Genomic DNA, 16,626 nt, shown 5'->3' on the forward strand with positions numbered 1-16,626 from the left:
ACGCTCCAATCAACCTTTGCCCTACCTAAACAAATCCGGGATGTTGTTCAGTATTTCCTCGCGCTCAATGATTCTTAGCGGCCCTGGAGGATAGCCGATTGAGAACTTTCACCGTGCCCGCTCTCACATCGACTGCTTTTTTATGTGTTTTGTTCCAAGACAATTCGTGTCACTTCTCATGCCAAGAGAGAACAGCAGGAAAGTTTCAGCACCATTTCCTCTTGCATGCTGGCGGGGCTTCTTCCGCTTCTGCTAATGATGGGTTGGTGCGGCATGGGTAGTTTTTGAATGAGCTGCCTGCCGTGTAGACACATTCCCGGAGGATTCTGGTTGACATTGGATTTCTGAGACGCGGGCACCTTTCCGACAGGCTTCCGGGCGATGGGCATCACAACACTTGGTGTCTATATTGCAGCGACCTCATCAGAAGGCTTCTTTGCATCACACTGGTCATTAGGTGCATTACGAGCAAATTTCTGAATGGAAGTTGGTGTATTTTTGGATGGTTGAATCGGTTGGGGGTGCAGAAGCTCGGGCCGTATTATTGGAAGGCTTGTCATCCTCTCTCTTGAGCACCGTCAGTCGTGGTTTTCTCAGAAAACTTTTTTGTAGACTCGCCAGGTTGTTGTCTAGCAGACGAAAGCAGCCCCGGATGTGGTTTCCTGATTCTGTCGAACCATCTGGAAGGTGCAAAATCCGCTCGTGGAGTCCTGGCACACAATATTTTGAAGTGGGTGATAACCCCGATGAAGTCTTCGCAAGCGTAGGGTCGAACGAGCTCACGAACATTGGCCCGGACAGCAACGATTAGGGAAAGTGGCGCCACCTTCGTACGACATTACCGAAGGCCACAGCGAGCACCGGGGATGACTTCCTCCAAGATCGCAAGCTAGTTGTTCACAGTTCGCTCTGTGTCTGGAGGAGGACCTATGGCTCATCCACAGCGAGATACTCAAGGTTTTCAAATGACAGAAGCCCATGGGCAACAAAACTTCTTGAAGTATTCTGGAGGGAGGTTAGTGTACCGTAGCACGACATGATCGGTGAGAAATTGACATACCATGGATTGATTGTTCTGATTTTATCTGATGTTTAAATAGCAATGTGCTTCGCCATTCCCCTTGCTCGGGTCGCGGAACTGGAAAACCGATTCCCGAGACCTTGGTCGTATCGCTGAGCATCGCGTCTTTCCTGTCGGGGTTATCCAGGCCCGGAGAAGGGGGAATGACCGTGTTGAGAGAGGAGGATGATCAGGGTTGACAAGAGGTAGAATGCGTAAAGGGCCTTATACCCATTGGTGGGAGCCAGGCCAGTGAGGAAAAGAGGCCATATTCGCGTTCACACTCTTCCATGTCACTCAGTGATGGTGATGGTGAGCAACAAGCACACATTTGCTCATCCTTGCCTGCGCTTCGAGTTCCATGTTTCTCAGCTGCGTTTGAAATCATTCATACACCTTCATAGTCGACGCCCGTTTATCCTCCCTTCATCAGACGGTAGGGATATTCAATGTCAAGAGCCTGTCGTCGAAATCGTTTGAGGAAATTTGACACAGGCTCGCTCAATTCGCCAGCACGTCAGGCGTGTTTGACTAAATCTCGGTAGGAATCGAAGTATGTGGCTTCACTGAAGGAGTGGGGGGATGAGTCTGGAGAAATGCTTCGTGGTAACGTAGTTTGGATGCTCGGTGATGGGATGAGCTGTTAGCCTCCGGTTAGACTCTGAAAGATATAGGAAAGGCACAACGGTCTTCGATTGAACAAAGGGATCTATAATGTTTCCCTATATACTCCGTTGGAGGGGTGGTGGGGGGGGGTTCATGTTTGCTCGGGGCTTGTTCACTGCCTACCTCCCGAATTGGCGCCATCCTCCGCCGGATCTGACCCAGTCCAATTCATTCCCATTCATCATCTTTAAATTAGTACTTGAACTTTATCCAAAAAGAAAGCCATATTCAATACCAGACGGGTAGATCTCTGTCCAAGGCACGGTTATACCCTCTCGTGCTTCTTCATTAGCTCCCTCTTCCTGAGCGTCCCCGACAGCATCATTCTTGGCCCATACACCTCTCATAAATTCGAGACCGGAGTCAAAGATCCAGATACCAGTCTTTTGTTTCCACCGTTCTGAATATTCCACCGCAATCTTCCTGTACTCCCATTCAGCGGCTGACATCTCGCAGGCGGCGAGAATAATGGGCAGGAGGCACTGTTTCTGGAAATTGCTGTGTGATGGTAGGTCGGCAACTATGCTGAGGATCCGGAGAGACAAAGCGTGAGGGTCGAGTCTTGATGAGGGAGAGAGATCAGCGTCCAAGGAACTATCTGTCATTTCTTGGAAAATGGGACAGTCCTCCGGCGAAGAGAATGTTTGAAACCTGGAAAAAACGCGCGAACAATACAGAAGAAGCCCTAATTTCCAGACCTGAGACATCTGGACTAGATGTTGGTTACCCTGACCGTCGATCTCGGCGTTCAAAATCTTCGCCTCAAGGACTGCCACAGTATCGGGGGAAACTGATTCGCGATCTGCAGCCGCCATCGCCATATCATACATGTCCAGGAACATTCCATCAGGGAGGCCATTCAGGGCCAGGATGCTCCATTCGTTCTCAGATTGCCACATCATGAGCGCTTCAAGATAACGCCTCGGAAAAGTAGGTCCGCAACGCGAGATCAATGCAGCAGTGACGTCGTACCAGATGAGCATGGCGATCTGACTTCTTAGATTGGGACGTGACTCTGCAAGACGAATCCCGCCGTTGGACTCGAGGATGCGGAAAGCACCCCGTAAATGAATGGTCCAATTCGAGAAGCCGGTGTCTGCGTAATCAAGGGCGATTAGAAGGAGGGAAGTACTGATACCGGATTCGAAGGAGAGTTCGTTCAGGTGGGTGGCGAAGATGGAAAGAGCGTGAGTTTTTAAGTTCAAAACGGAAAGGCCTTCGGATTTGTTGCGGAGATGCGCTTGCTGCCGTTGGGCGAGCGCAATTGCAGCATAACGCACGCAGGGAATATCGTCGTGCACTTGGGGAAGGACAGCTTGCCATGGATTGACGTGGACGTCAAAAGTGAGCGTAATGTAAGAGAAGCACGAATGGTAGAATGCCAAGGCATCTTCGACCTCGCCGGGGTGTCGCCCTACCTGAGGAGAGAGGCCGAGAGCTGAATTTGAAGCGACATATATCGATGGAGGCGTGTTGGTCCTTGCTAGCGACCATGTGGACGACGGCGAAGAGGGTGAAATTGGATCCAAACTCGTCGACGCCGATCTGGAATTCCTCGGGCTGGGGTGTTGAGTCGTCGGCCCGCTTGATTTTGAATTGTTCCTTTGCTTCTTCTTTGATCGATCCGCTAATTCGTTCTGACCCACGAAAATGAATGCGGACGGCTGGGGGAGTTGAGGGGAAGCATCTTCGGGTTTTGTGTTTTCTGATTCTTTCCACGTTGAGGGTGTCTTCGATTTCGACTTGCCCAACCGCAGTGATCCCCGTTCCCAATTCAATTGTTGGACATAACCGGAGCATATCACTCCATCAGCAAGACAAGCACTACACCGAGGTCTCCGTCGATCACAATGGCGGCGGAGTGAGGAGCAGGTGTGGCAATCTGACTTGGCCCATCCTAGCGAATTGGTTCTTTTGCCAGATATGTGTTTTCGCCGTGTGGCGGTCGTTGTACATGTTGTGACCGACATCCTTGATGACTCGAAAGCATTCCTGAAATTCAAGGCTGGAGGATGAGATAGAGAGGAAGATGGGAAGTTTACAGTTTGATAAGGCGCCAGCCACCCCCTCACTGCTATCTCGGTCACGTGCTATATTTGATATGGCATCCCCACGTGATTCGTCGCCTCAGACCTTGACAGCCCGTAGCACAGCCAATCAGGAGCGACGCGTTTTGCAAGGTGTCTGCCCCCACAAAGCCTTGCAGCGACGAAATCGTTTGATGCTGGTTAAGACACTCGACGAGTGTCTCATGGAAACCATTGCTTGAACACAGTCAAGGTGTCGATGATTCCCACCGCCTCCAGTCACTCCAGCGTATTTTGTGCAATCTACTAACTTGCTAAGAACGGTGGTTACCATATTTCGAACATGTGCGCATGTTAAGCGGCACGATATGCCCTGACATGTTCCATCACCTTCTTGGAATCAGCAGCCGCCATGTGAAAACCTTGTCGATCTCAGGAGATCATTTCCTCCCCATAGCCTTCTCGATCGCCTCCAATGCGGCCATGACCTTTTCGTCCATCTGCCTCCTACCGACAACGCAGCAACTGACCGGCGCTCCCACCCATTTCTCAGGCTCATACAGATCATAATTGTACTTGTCCTGCGCATTCATTGGGACGTACCCTTCCTCCTTCTTGTCCTTCTCCACATCCACAAAAGTTACCGGGAAAATGGCCGCGGGGTAGTCCAAGAGATTCCATTGACTGGTGTAAGGCCAATATCTGGCCGTGTCATGCAGCGGCGCGGCCCCCGGGGTCGCTGGGCAGATAATAACGTCGACCTCCTTGCCTGAGTCGGCAGTCTTACTCCAGTGTGCCGCATACTCTTCGCGGTACGAATCTCTTTCGACACAGAGATCCCAATATTCATGCATGTTTCGGTTCTTGACGTTTGGCTGCTCCTCGATAATGAACTTCGTGAGAGGAAGGACTGGCTCGTCGATTTCTTTCAGCGGGGCCATGCACGCTTCGCCGCCGTCCGGGAAATAGAGTCCCGATACGATTTCCCAAGCCTTGTCGTGTTTATAAGGCTCCCAGTCCACGACCTCCATACCAGCTGATTTGCAAGCGTCGGCGACCATCTGCAATGCCCGGATCATGGGTGGGTGAGGCTTGACCACACCATCGGACCATTCGATGGCGACTTTCAGGGGCTGAGTGAATTTCTCCGGGGTCCATGGTTTGACTGTCAGAGACGGATCGAAACGCCAGGGCTCAGTATCCAAGATGACCTTCATGAACAAATTGCAGGTTTCTCGGCTTTGGGTGAGGGGCCCGAAAGTGGCAAGAACCGAGTCTTTCCCATTCATGACGTGCTTCATGCCTTTCAACGGGATTCGTTTGGCGGTTGGTTTGAAGCCGTAGATGCCATTGTTACTGGCTGGTGCCCGTACGCTGCCTCCAATGTCCCCTCCCAGTCCCTGAAGCGCGTATGAGCATTGCTCCTCCAGTATGGACCAGGAGCGGTGAGACTCACCCAGACACTGCCCCTAAACGCCACAAGAGCCCCTTCGCCACCGCTGCTTCCGCCACACGTGAGATTTCGGTTCCATGGATTAACGGTTCTGCCATAGACATTGTTGTTGCACTCTAGGTGCATGAGCGTCTGTGGGCCGGTGGTTCGCACGTAGAAGACGCATCCGGCCTTGTACAGCGCATCATTTAACGGGTTTGGGTCGGAAGGCTGTCCGATCCATGCCACATATGATGCATGGTTGGTTTTCCCATCCATCCCGTGATGTTCTTTGACCTATGCATGCGAGTGAGACCGTCAATGCCAGCCGAGGGAGTCCTCGTCGCTTACCGAGATTGGGAGGCCATGGAGGGGGCCGCAGGGCTCCGGGAGGGAGTCAAGGTATTTTGCTCTCTCAATTGCCTCGTCCCACATGAGTTCAGTCACGCAGTTGACCTAGACGGGGCATTACCATTCAGCATCTCGACACCATTCGGACAGTCGATGGAGACATACCGCATATTGCGCCAGCGCAGCTCTCCGTAAGAAAGCCTTGGTCAATTCCTCCGAAGTGATCCTCTTCGACCGCAGCATCTCGAGGAGCCCGATGGCATCGTAATTCTGCGTGAGTTCATATTCCCGCGGTGTAAGGAATTGCTTTGGCAAATCTTGCGAAGATAATGGCAAAGTCTGTGGGAGATTCTCAAACGGAGGGTCAACTTTGCTCAGGGTCACGTCACGGTAGTCCCGCGCGCTTTTGGCCTTCTCCTCCCACGGCTTCAGAGTCATGGTGATAGCTGACGCAGATTCAACGGGGGATAGATATTTGGAGGAGGTTGAGGCTTTCATTCACCAGTCCCGGCATGTGTCCCGGTGTTACCTACCTTGAAACTTTATGTTTTCCAGAGAGAGCGGTTCAATGTTGATGGCACCGGTGCCTCGCCTGTACGCTGGGCATTATCTCCTCATTCATACCATAAGTGGATATCTGGCTCAAGCGGCAGCATATGCTGAGATAGCACTTTCCAATCTTTATGGAAGGCAAGATAGACATGAGCGGAGTATAGCGACCGGAAAGCCCGCTCTTATCGCTCTACCAATTGACGATGGTTAAGGGTTGAGATAAAGGATCGCCGCCTTTTTGAGGAGTGGCAGAGTGTCGATCACGAACGTGGTCGAGCGGATGGCCATGTTAGGAAAGAGAGATTGCCTCGAGATCGCCAGGGTTGGTTCATCGATGAGATTGCTGCACTCCCCTGATTGGACAACGGGCTCCGTGGTATATCAAAACAAACTCGCAACCGAAGCGTGTTCCTGGCACTGGAAGCCGTATGTATGCTCCATTCTTCACCGTGAACGTGTCATCGACAGTATGCGGAACTCGGAACTCGATGCGCATATCACCGTTATGTCTGTGGCGGGCCATTGATAGCCTTTGGGGCCGGGGCCGAAGAGCCTCGATAACGATTTTCGCGTATCGTGATTGGTCCAGGCGGAGATCCTCTATCCCAATGGCCTCATCTTCATAGCCTCACGGCAATGAGCTGGGCCGGGATGTGTGTATCTCAGACAGAGGACAGGCGAGGTCAGTATAAAATGTAAGATTGCCTCACCTCTCCAATACAACTCACTCCGTCTCTTCTCGATTGTACTTGACTTACAATTCGCCCCCAATATCAAGTCTCTGGTCTGCTCTGATCTGCAAGACCTCCTCTCAGCAGCCATGAAGCTTCAAGAGCCCACCTTTGGCAATGGATTCTTTCGTTTGACTCGACCAATCAACCAAAACTTCGTGGTCGGTGCTATCCTGTTCTGCTTACCTGGGATCTATTTGGCACTCACTGGTCTCGGTGCCGGTGGAGGACGGCCGTCGTCTCAAACCGTTGCATCCACGACCAATGCCGTTCTCTATGGATTGTTCACGTTGTTTGGATGGATAGGTGGCGCAATCTTGAACGTTGCAGGGCCCAAATTGGTATTTCTCTCCCTTCCTGAGTTGTCGATTCTGTTATTTCTTGTGAAGCTGTGTACACGTATACGTCTATGAAGTATGAGGTCCCAGGGTGATTTCCCAGGAAATACCTTAATCCGCCCGACCTGAATCCTTTTGTATTCCGATCTCCTTGGAATCATAACACGACCAAGATTGCTGATGCAGCTTTTGAGAGAACAATAGACAATTATGTTTGGTGCCGTGGGCTATCCGCTTTACGTGGGGGGTCTGTGGTATTTTGATCGAGTTGGAAACGCCTGGTTCCCGTATTTTGGCGGTGCAATCCTTGGTGTCACAGCCGGATGTTTATGGACTGCGGCCGGCTTCATCCAATTCGCCTACGCCCAGGAGGATGAAAAGGCTCTGGTGAGTTCGACAGGTTCTCCTACACGTGCACTACATTCTCAAATATCGAGGCTAACCAGGGGGCAGTTTATAACTTGGCAATGGGTTCTCACATCTTTCGGAGGCACAGTGGGCAGTTTGATCGCCTTTGGGGTAAATTTCAAACAGACTGAGTCGACTGGTGTCTCGAATGCTGTCTATACTGTCTTGTACGTATCACAAAGTTGCTTTTTTGGACACCCTCTTCTAACGAGTTTTCAAGCATCGTCATCATGTGCATGGCTATTGTGATAGCTTTCTGCTTCATCATCAGTCCCAAGAAAGTTGTGAGAGACGACGGCACTCACCTGGCTCTTTTCCACAAAGCCGACGTGGGGGACGAGATCAAAGGTCTTGTCAGGCTTTTCATGGACTGGAAGGTCATTGCTCTCATCCCTGCAATATTCGTCGCCGAGATGGACCTGGTGAGTTCATTCTCTGCCCGATGCTCGCTACGTTGACTGATTTTCCTCCCCCCGCAGGCGCTCCTCTCCAGTATCAACGCATACTATTTCAACTTGCGGACACGCTCTCTCAACAATGTTCTGTTTCAATTCATCATGATTCCTTGTCCTCTCATATTGGCCTATGTTATGGACAAAACCCCCATCAAATCTCGCCGACTTCGGGGCATTGCTGGCGCAAGTCTCATGGGCTCGATCACTCTTGCCACAAATGCTGGTCTGGCGGCTTGGATTGTTTATAATGACGTTAACAGACAGCGGAATACCCCCCCCGGCGTGGACTGGACTGACAGTAAATTTGGAGCCGGTTTCATTCTGTATCTGTTATCGGGTAAGATAATGTGTTTCGTCCACTTACCCCCCCGACGCCCTCGACTGACGCAGAAAACAGGAGTTATCTACGCCTGCTACCAAATTGTCGTCCAATGGACGCTCGGAGCTCTCAGCAATGATCCAAAACTCTGTGCTAGATACGCCGGGCTCTTCAAAGGAACTACGTCTTTGGGCATGTGCATTTCCTTCGTATTGGACGCCCAGAACGTATCTTACATCGACCAGCTCATCGTTCAGTTTACACTCTACGTCGTTGGTCTGGTCTTCCTTTTCCTGATCATCTGGCGATATGTGATTCCAACCAACTACTTTTTGGAGGAAAACGTCATCGTTCCTCACAAATGGGAAGAGAGAGCGAGAATTGAAGGTTTGGTTGGAGACGAGCAGATTGAAAGGGAGCACCAGAAGGAGCTGCTGGCTGAGAAGGGCGTGGCAATCGACTCAAAGGGCCCGAGAGCCGTGAGCGAGACGACCATTGCCGGGTAGAGTATGTCACAACATCGAGAGGTGATGAGAAACGGTATGATAAATTCGAGGATGCAATACATGCGGCCACCCATACATAGACCCTGAATAGACTTCAGACATCTCGAGGAAGCAATGTCCCCTCGCACAGAAGAGACGAATTGAACTCTGTGACCACGTCAGCATCATCAATAGCCGTCAAAACGTTTGAATTGGCCCCCATGCTGTCGGGCTGCGTCGAACTCTCTTTCCTTTTCGGGCGACTGCGGGCCAATCAAGATTCCACGTTGATTCTTTTCCCAATCAACTGAACTCTCCCTCACGCGGTCTGGAGTATTGATAACAATCTCTCTCCTGAACGGCTCCATCGATCTGCTCTCCTGTTTCATTCACGTTTATGGACGACGGCCTTCTAGACGCGCTGCCCTGTTCCATCGCTGCCCGTCTACCCGATTTGACGGGATCCATGAGACGAAACGGGTAGGAGAGGATTCTGGCCGTACCCAAGGTTTCATCAAACATTGGCTCTATGGCTCTCAGATCATGCTTCTGTATCGCTGTTTTCATGAAAGCGGAAGGACTTCACATTTTTATATATGAATCCCTCTCAAAGTCTTAAAGTCACATCAGTCTTCGTCCGTCTTGGATACTGACAGTGTCCCTTTCGTCCCGACTCTTTCGGTTTCTGCAATTGCTTTCATAGCTCGACGTTACTCCAAGCTTATCTCCTTCAATGATGGCTCCTGCAGCTGTGGAGTTCCCCGTTCCTATTCCCAAATCTCTCGAAACAACGAAAGATGTACAGGCGAATGAGGATTTGAAGTCACCCGACTCCCCACTACCAGAAGTCAAGGTGTTTGAGGCCGCAACTTGCAAAGTTGATGAATTGGTCTCCGCCCTCCGCGTTTCTGGCGGTTTGATAGTTCGTGGAATATTGAACGAAGAGGAAATTGCAAGTCTTGAAAAGGATACTCGCCCCTGGCTGGAAAAAGATACTGCTTGGGACGATGGTAAGCCAAGTCCGCCCTTGATATCCAGCTGGAGACCCGGAATGATGTATATTTGATCTGAACGCCTGGGAAGAATTTGACAGTTTCTGTCTTGCAAGGTGGCCTTCTTTGCTTAATTGCCGGAAATAGTTGCCGACAACCGATGCTAATCACAATTCGCTTCTAGGAGGTTTCTTTCCTAAGGAGACACGAAGAGCTTTTGGAATGGTGACCAAGTCTAGAACGTTTGCCGACCGCATCGTCGGCCATCCGCTCTGGATTGGTGTGACAGAGGCCTTGTTGAGCAGCACATTGGTGCATAATTGGGTGAGATTTTCATTTGATCAGTCCCATGTTTGTGAAAGGTTCTGATAATTGCCAGATCGGAGAGAAAAATGAAGTATCAAAGTCCGGTCCACAACTCAACAATACCATTGTTTTCAGCATTGGCCCCGGAGCCCATGCACAGGCCTTGCACCGAGACGACGCAATCCACCATGTCTACCACCCGGCTGCTGCAAGCCACACAATTGGGCGTGATGCGGGCATCGGTTTCTTCGTTGCTGGCAAGAGAACCACGAAACGTAACGGTGCCACACGCTTCATCCCCGGCTCGCACCTCTGGGACTATGCCGCGGGCCCGCCACAGGAGTCCCAAGCATTCTACGCCGAGCTTGAGCCCGGTGATGGCCTTATGATGTTGAGTGGCTGTTTCCATGGCGGAAGCGCGAATATGACGGACCAGCCTAATGCTGATGGAGAGGTCAAGTTAGAAGAGAGACTGGTCTACAGCACATTCATGACCAAAGGTTACCTTCGGCAAGAAGAGAACCAGTACCTCATTCACGATCTCGACAAAATCCGAAAGTTGCCAGAAAGAATGCAGGAGCTCGTCGGGTATGGGCTATCTAGACCATTTTGTGGGTGGATCGACCTCAAGGACCCGATGCTGTGGTTGCACCCTGATCGATCAGTAGGTCACGGAGATTTGTTTTAAGCCGGGAAATGGAGAGGGGCAACAAGATCAATAGCAGGTATATTATTGTATTTGTGAGATGATGTAGCAATCCAAGCCCGCGGTCTCCCCTTGTCAATGCTGCAAGCAAATACCTCTTTGCTCATATTTCCGAAAACGTTCTTCCAATCGATGGCTAAGGAAGTCCTCCTGAGATGCGACCACGCAGAGGAAAGGAGACTCGTTGATCTTCGTCTCTTCTGCGATTGGTGTTTGCCGCTTTCTCAGCACAGTGTCATTTTTGTATGCCTGTATCAACACCCGTTTTCTGAAGCTAACTTGATTCCACGCTGCCGGCTGTGGCATAGGAATCGAGAATCTTCCTGGAGAGTGACGGAAACACTCGAGTCCCATTTTTTGACCCATGAGCAGAAGGCTGAACAGAGCTGGGTTGGCTTGACCGTCGTTCGCGCGGAACGAGAGGCTCAACCATGCCCGTTCACCATTGTGGACCCCTCACTTGTCGGTCTTTCTTCGCGGGCGTATTGGCCTGCTGGACGAGGGGACAAACAAGCCCTGTCATTTTGTTTTCCCTCGAGACAAATGTGCAGGAGAGAAGGATGGATCTAACCCCCGCACCAGGATTTTCTTCCCGGACTTCTCCTCGACTTGGTAAGTTTCCTAACGATGGCTTCGGTCCAACCTCAGCTTTGAATTCATCTGGCATCGACCACTCCGTAGCGACTCGGGTTCAGAATATCGAATTCGGATGCCTCGTTCAAGATGAAAGTGGTGAGTGGTGGAAGAGAACATAGCAAGATAACACTGTGGACTGGCATGGATCAAGATGAAAGAGAGCGAGCATACACGGTGTCCATCCTCAAATGAAACAAGGCTTCTTGAACATCTTTCTGTCACGCGCTTCCTCGTCTGTCCATTCAAACTAGATCTTCTTGACTATTCGCGTAGATATAAGTTCTTTACTCCCACAAGGCACCTCCTTCCCAAGTAAACAAAGAGCGTGGCTTGCCGAAGCAGCATTCCCGACCGGAAAAGTTTGGAAATGATATTCTGACAGCGTGCACTCATGCAAAATGGCCACCAAGTCGTCCCTTGGGATCGTACTTCTTCTTGATCTCCTTCAACTTGGCGTAGTTGCCGCCGTATATCTATCCGACGAGAACGATAATTAGTCAACCAGGAATGCTTACCACTTACAACTTCCAGATGAACCCTGCATTTGAGGTATGTGGAGGCGATGATTCAACTTACCTTCTGCACGTCGTTGAACGAGTCGATGAAATTGGGAATATAGTCGGCTTCGGTGTGCGTGAGGCTGATTTCCCACGGCGCCTCGGCGAGTGCCTTGATCGCGAGAGCGTCTGATTCCGCGGAGCCAGGGAACGCGCCTGTGCCAAGCTGTAGGATATGTCTGTTCTTCGTATGCGGCCACGCTGCCGATGTAGGGGATGTGAGGGTGGAGAAAGCGGGCTATTCAATGTAGAAGTCAGTAACGCTTTGGCACAAGAACGTTTAACCGGAAGGGAAGGCCGTACAGGCTGCATAATTTCAATAAGTGCGAACGCTCCAGCGCTGAGTCTCGGGTCTTTCGCAAGCAATTTGTTGAACCAGTCCCACGTGCGGAAGATGAGGGCCTCGTCGAGGTCTGGAAGCGTCGCTCCGGACATCCAGCTGTTCGTCATGCCCATTGCTGCGCGGAGATTGTCTGCACAGATGTGTCAATCGTTATCGTCAATCCTCGAGGACAGATAGAGTCTTCGGGCCTGGCTTTACCTTGCTGCTTATTTGCCTCTCTCCAAGTCATGGCGCGAGTATTATCGACTGCGCCCTCGATTTGCAGGGCCCAGCCGAATCCTTCGGTGCTGCGTCCATGGGTCTCCCCGTTCGCGTCGTATACAACGATCATAATTCCTGGAACAGGTGATTGGCCTGTCAGGGCGGCGTGAGCGAGGTCGAGGCAGAATAAATGCATCGCCAATTTCGGGTCTTGTGTCCGATGCGTGAAATCTGAAATCGCTTTGGCGAGTTCAGGAAGTGCTTCGTTCGGGAACGCGATATTACCCGAGTAGATTGCATTGGTGTATTTGTGGACTCGTAGCTTAACTGCCACCACGACTGTTTGCGTATTCACGTTAAGAGATTTGTACTTAATTTTTCATTTTTATCGGGAAAGACTCACGGCCAAAGCCGCCACCGCCACCTCTCAATGCCCAAAGCAGATCGGGTTCTTCAGATGCCCAAAGAGATCTTCCGTCCACAAGGACCACTTGCGCGTCAAGCATGTTTGATGGATCTGAAGCGAGACCAAACTCGGATGACATCCAAGAGATTCCTCCTGAAATGATACAACCCCCCACGCCCACAAAACTGCATCGAGCGCTCAGAGCTTATCAATTGAAGTCAACAATGACCACCCAGAGTCTTTGGTGGAGGTGATTGTGATGACTCACATGCATATCCTGGTGCCTGTTCCTCGACCTTTCGATCGACTTCCCCCCAAGTCTGGCCCGTCCCAATCGTAATAGTCTCTGAAGCCGAATCGAATGAGAATTCATTGAATGCCGCGAGACTGATCAAAATGTCTTTGGCGGAGCTTGAACCGACGCCTCCTGATCTCACACCGAAGTCTAGATTTGATGTATTCAGATATGCCAATACACGGGAGACCTGATTCACAGAGCGAGGAAGAACAAGAACCTTGGGATTCAAGTTTCTTTGTGCCGCCCATGTTTTGGTTTCGTCAGCGTATACTTGGGTTCCTGGCTCGGAGATTTCGTCTCCTTTCAAAAAGGATTGGAGATCGGTGATCCAGACGGGAGAAGCCATGAGCTCGAGAAAGATATTGTATTGGTGCCTGAGGGTTAGCAGAAGAATGAAGATTATGGACTCTAAGGTCTGACTGGATGACTTTTTATAGGAAAGCCAGAGTGAGATTCGACGGTGCAATACCACAACTTGCATCTTCGTCTGACACAATGGTGTCAAATACCACCTTTGTCCCTCGTCACACCAAAAAAAATGGACGCCGAACTTATGCTCGGTTTTGTGCTCTGCATCTCTGCAGGTTCGGGATGGTCTAGAGATCGGGTGACAGAGTCTGACATTAGAACAGTAACCCAAACATGCGATGAGCCTCTTGGATCTATACGATGATCTTCTCGTCAGATTCGAGCACTTGTTTTGACTGCAGCCCCTGAGGGTGGATGGAGGCTAGCACCTCCTGTGCCGAAAAGGGCAAGTGATTACAACGGTAAGCAAGGCTGACGCGGTCGTGACCGAAGGGTGTTTGTTGACATGGGTTCACATTCCGTAGTTTTTGTGGTCCCGGATTAACCGGCTTACCATTGGTAATGGTGGTTCACGCTCTGAGATTGGGGCGGTTTGAATTTGTCCACAGGCTGCGAAGGAACAAAACATGTTTGAGGAAACGGGTCTCGAGGTGACTTCGCGAGTCAGTTATAAATCACGTGATATAGAACATGACTCGAACAATTCACCTCGTTGAAGGATTGCGATGTGATTTCGACTTTCATATCAACATCCTCGCGTGAAAGACGACAGCATCCTAGGCCCGCAAGGAGCAATACTTTCCGAAAGGAAAGGAATCCCAGTCTCTCTGGTTGAGCCTCGTACCGATATTTGAGTGAGGGTGATCATTTCACTACACCCGATTTCTCGGTCGATCGCCCATCATGTGGTGAGGACTATCTATATTCGCGGGACGGAATGACTCTGTACGAGAACTAATTCCTCATAGTAAACACATCTTGAACGCCCAAGTATCTATCCGATCACCTTGCTGTAAGTCTGCTTGAGATCCTGACAAGCACTGTGGGCATGCTCACCCAATATCAGGTCGGAAATGGTTCGATTGTGCAGATTGCCACGCAGAACAAGAAAATCACCCGCTTCTTCAAAGCTTTGACATGGTACGTTCTCTTCAATACCATATGGGCACATGGTTGATTGGCGGCAGACGTTCATCTGCAAAAAATGCCGAAAAGCGTTCCGAAAGAACACGAAGGAATGGGATGAGAGGTGAGGCCCTTTTACTTGATTCTGTATTGGGCACCCGGGTTAATTGTGCAGTGACGAATATTGTCCGAATTGTGACAACCACTTTGTAATCGACGCAGTAACGCCAAAGGCCGCCCTCAAGGTCGAGAGCGAGGATACGCGGATGGATGCTAGGTACTTTGGCTGGACCTTTCAAAAGGACCATGCTTACGTGAGGCAGAATGCTCAAAGATGGACGACTCAGACAGCCGGAGCAGCAGACGATATTCAACATCAAAGACGTAGACGGCCGATTAGGCTAACGTCCAGGGAACTAAAAACGATATGATGATTTGGCTCCTTGTTGTTGGCAGAAGACTACGAATCAAAAGCGGCCCGACAGGGTAGAGTCTAGCCACCGAATAGGCTCGACTGGAAGTTCAGGCTGCAAGGCCTGGATTGCAGTGTCCCATCAGGAAGGAATAAAAATGAAGACACCGAATCGATTATTCATACAGAAACTCCGGTCGCTTATGCAAAGGACTCATCAAAGGTGTCTAATGATCAGATATCCCTTCCACCTTCGCCCTCTGCTAATGGCCGTGTTGGAAGAGATGCAGTACCTGAGGCACCTGGTCTTCCTGGTTTCTTCTTTGCTTGTTCTTCTTGCTTTTCAGCCTCGATTGTCTTGACATATTGTTCGATTTGTTCTGAAGGGAGCATCTCAATGGTCTTTCCGGGGGCCATGATGGCGATTTCAATATTCTTTGCTCCTGTTTGCACGACTTCGAGAAGTGACTTCACTGTCAGCGAAATGGTGGCTTCTCGGTCCATATCATCTTTGTGATTTCGTTCCAAAAACTCGCGTACCGTCTTGCTCGATCGTCCGATGGCATTGGCTTTCCTGTTCACCATTAGCACTCGATCTCCGCGCCAAAGGAATGACCTTCCTACCAGGCAGAATAGATTCCTGAAGGTTCGGTTTGGTACAACTTTGGATCTTTGTCGCCCTTGTCGAAGCCAATGATCAGAGTACTGATACCAAAAGGTCTGACGCCACCACTTTGAGTGTATCTTTGCTGTACGCCAGCTACATATTTGGTGATGTATTCAATTGTGACGGGATCTTCCACCGTCAGTCGGTGTGATTGCGCCTCTAATCTGGCTTTGTCGATCAATATTCGGGCATCGGCATTGAGACCAGCAAAAGCAAGGCAGACATGGGTATCGATGAGTCCGATCTTCGAAGGTGTAATTCTTGTATCTTGAAGTTTCATGGCCGACCTCTTTTCACACCCAAGCACCACGATGTTTTGGCCTTTGACGCCGACGGCGCATGTTCCCCGTTTGACAGCTTCGAGGGCATATTCGACCTGAAACACATGGCCATCAGGACTAGTATTGTTAGCGAGTTTGAGATCAAGGAGGACTGGGTGAAGTACCTGAAGACTGCAAAGGTTAGCCAAATTGGAAAGCTAATGGGAATTGAACTTACCGGAAAGCGCGCGATCGTAACCTGAAGCCATATTTTCAGAAGAAAGTACGGTTATGTAAGTCCAGTTGAAACAGAAAATTTGTAAATGCAGAGTCGTTGTCGTATGTCTGGAAGTTTATGAAAAGACAGGCTCGTTACGCGCATCAGCCGCGTGCACCTCCGTTGCCTTGAGGGCGCCAAGCTTTCGTCTATGCAATCAATGATCCACCGAGTGGAGCCTATGGCGAGCCGATTGAGCCATTGACGCATCATTTAATTTTCACCGACGCCAACCTGCCCTCCCAGCCTTTCACAAAATATCAACCGGAGACAGTTCTCACCAAATCTAGTGGCACATCGTCCGACG

At 50.4% G+C, this 16,626-nt stretch overlaps 6 protein-coding genes across 6 annotated transcripts; 2 read left to right on the plus strand and 4 right to left on the minus strand.

The window, feature by feature from the left end:
• Nucleotides 1-1,932: 1,932 nt before the first annotated feature.
• On the minus strand, nucleotides 1,933-3,696 carry Z518_00819 (uncharacterized protein; the record flags this gene model as incomplete). Its single annotated transcript, XM_013421420.1, has 1 exon — nucleotides 1,933-3,696. The coding sequence occupies one exon, from the start codon at nucleotides 3,694-3,696 to the stop codon at nucleotides 1,933-1,935; it is 1,764 nt and encodes a 587-aa protein (XP_013276874.1).
• Nucleotides 3,697-4,193: 497 nt separating this feature from the next.
• On the minus strand, nucleotides 4,194-5,974 carry Z518_00820 (uncharacterized protein; the record flags this gene model as incomplete). The annotated part of the gene is made up of 4 exons (XM_013421421.1): nucleotides 4,194-5,153; nucleotides 5,210-5,482; nucleotides 5,537-5,641; nucleotides 5,702-5,974. 4 exons carry the CDS (start codon nucleotides 5,972-5,974, stop codon nucleotides 4,194-4,196), a joined length of 1,611 nt encoding a protein of 536 aa, XP_013276875.1.
• Nucleotides 5,975-6,908: 934 nt separating this feature from the next.
• Nucleotides 6,909-8,845, plus strand: Z518_00821 (uncharacterized protein; the record flags this gene model as incomplete). Its single annotated transcript, XM_013421422.1, has 6 exons — nucleotides 6,909-7,160; nucleotides 7,362-7,544; nucleotides 7,611-7,732; nucleotides 7,786-7,987; nucleotides 8,045-8,357; nucleotides 8,418-8,845. The coding sequence occupies 6 exons, from the start codon at nucleotides 6,909-6,911 to the stop codon at nucleotides 8,843-8,845; spliced, it is 1,500 nt and encodes a 499-aa protein (XP_013276876.1).
• A 715-nt stretch (nucleotides 8,846-9,560) lies between these two features.
• Z518_00822 (uncharacterized protein) lies at nucleotides 9,561-10,810 on the plus strand (the record flags this gene model as incomplete). Its single annotated transcript, XM_013421423.1, has 3 exons — nucleotides 9,561-9,834; nucleotides 10,001-10,140; nucleotides 10,196-10,810. The coding sequence occupies 3 exons, from the start codon at nucleotides 9,561-9,563 to the stop codon at nucleotides 10,808-10,810; spliced, it is 1,029 nt and encodes a 342-aa protein (XP_013276877.1).
• Nucleotides 10,811-11,853: 1,043 nt separating this feature from the next.
• On the minus strand, nucleotides 11,854-13,615 carry Z518_00823 (uncharacterized protein; the record flags this gene model as incomplete). The annotated part of the gene is made up of 6 exons (XM_013421424.1): nucleotides 11,854-11,937; nucleotides 12,041-12,259; nucleotides 12,325-12,494; nucleotides 12,563-12,904; nucleotides 12,969-13,175; nucleotides 13,240-13,615. 6 exons carry the CDS (start codon nucleotides 13,613-13,615, stop codon nucleotides 11,854-11,856), a joined length of 1,398 nt encoding a protein of 465 aa, XP_013276878.1.
• Nucleotides 13,616-15,349: 1,734 nt separating this feature from the next.
• Z518_00824 (proteasome subunit alpha type-4) lies at nucleotides 15,350-16,311 on the minus strand (the record flags this gene model as incomplete). Its single annotated transcript, XM_013421425.1, has 4 exons — nucleotides 15,350-15,689; nucleotides 15,740-16,180; nucleotides 16,228-16,234; nucleotides 16,281-16,311. The coding sequence occupies 4 exons, from the start codon at nucleotides 16,309-16,311 to the stop codon at nucleotides 15,350-15,352; spliced, it is 819 nt and encodes a 272-aa protein (XP_013276879.1).
• Between the last annotated feature and the right edge of the window lie 315 nt (nucleotides 16,312-16,626).

The sequence above is a fragment of the Rhinocladiella mackenziei genome (assembly GCF_000835555.1).
Source record: "Rhinocladiella mackenziei CBS 650.93 unplaced genomic scaffold supercont1.1, whole genome shotgun sequence".
NCBI lineage: Eukaryota > Fungi > Ascomycota > Eurotiomycetes > Chaetothyriales > Herpotrichiellaceae > Rhinocladiella > Rhinocladiella mackenziei.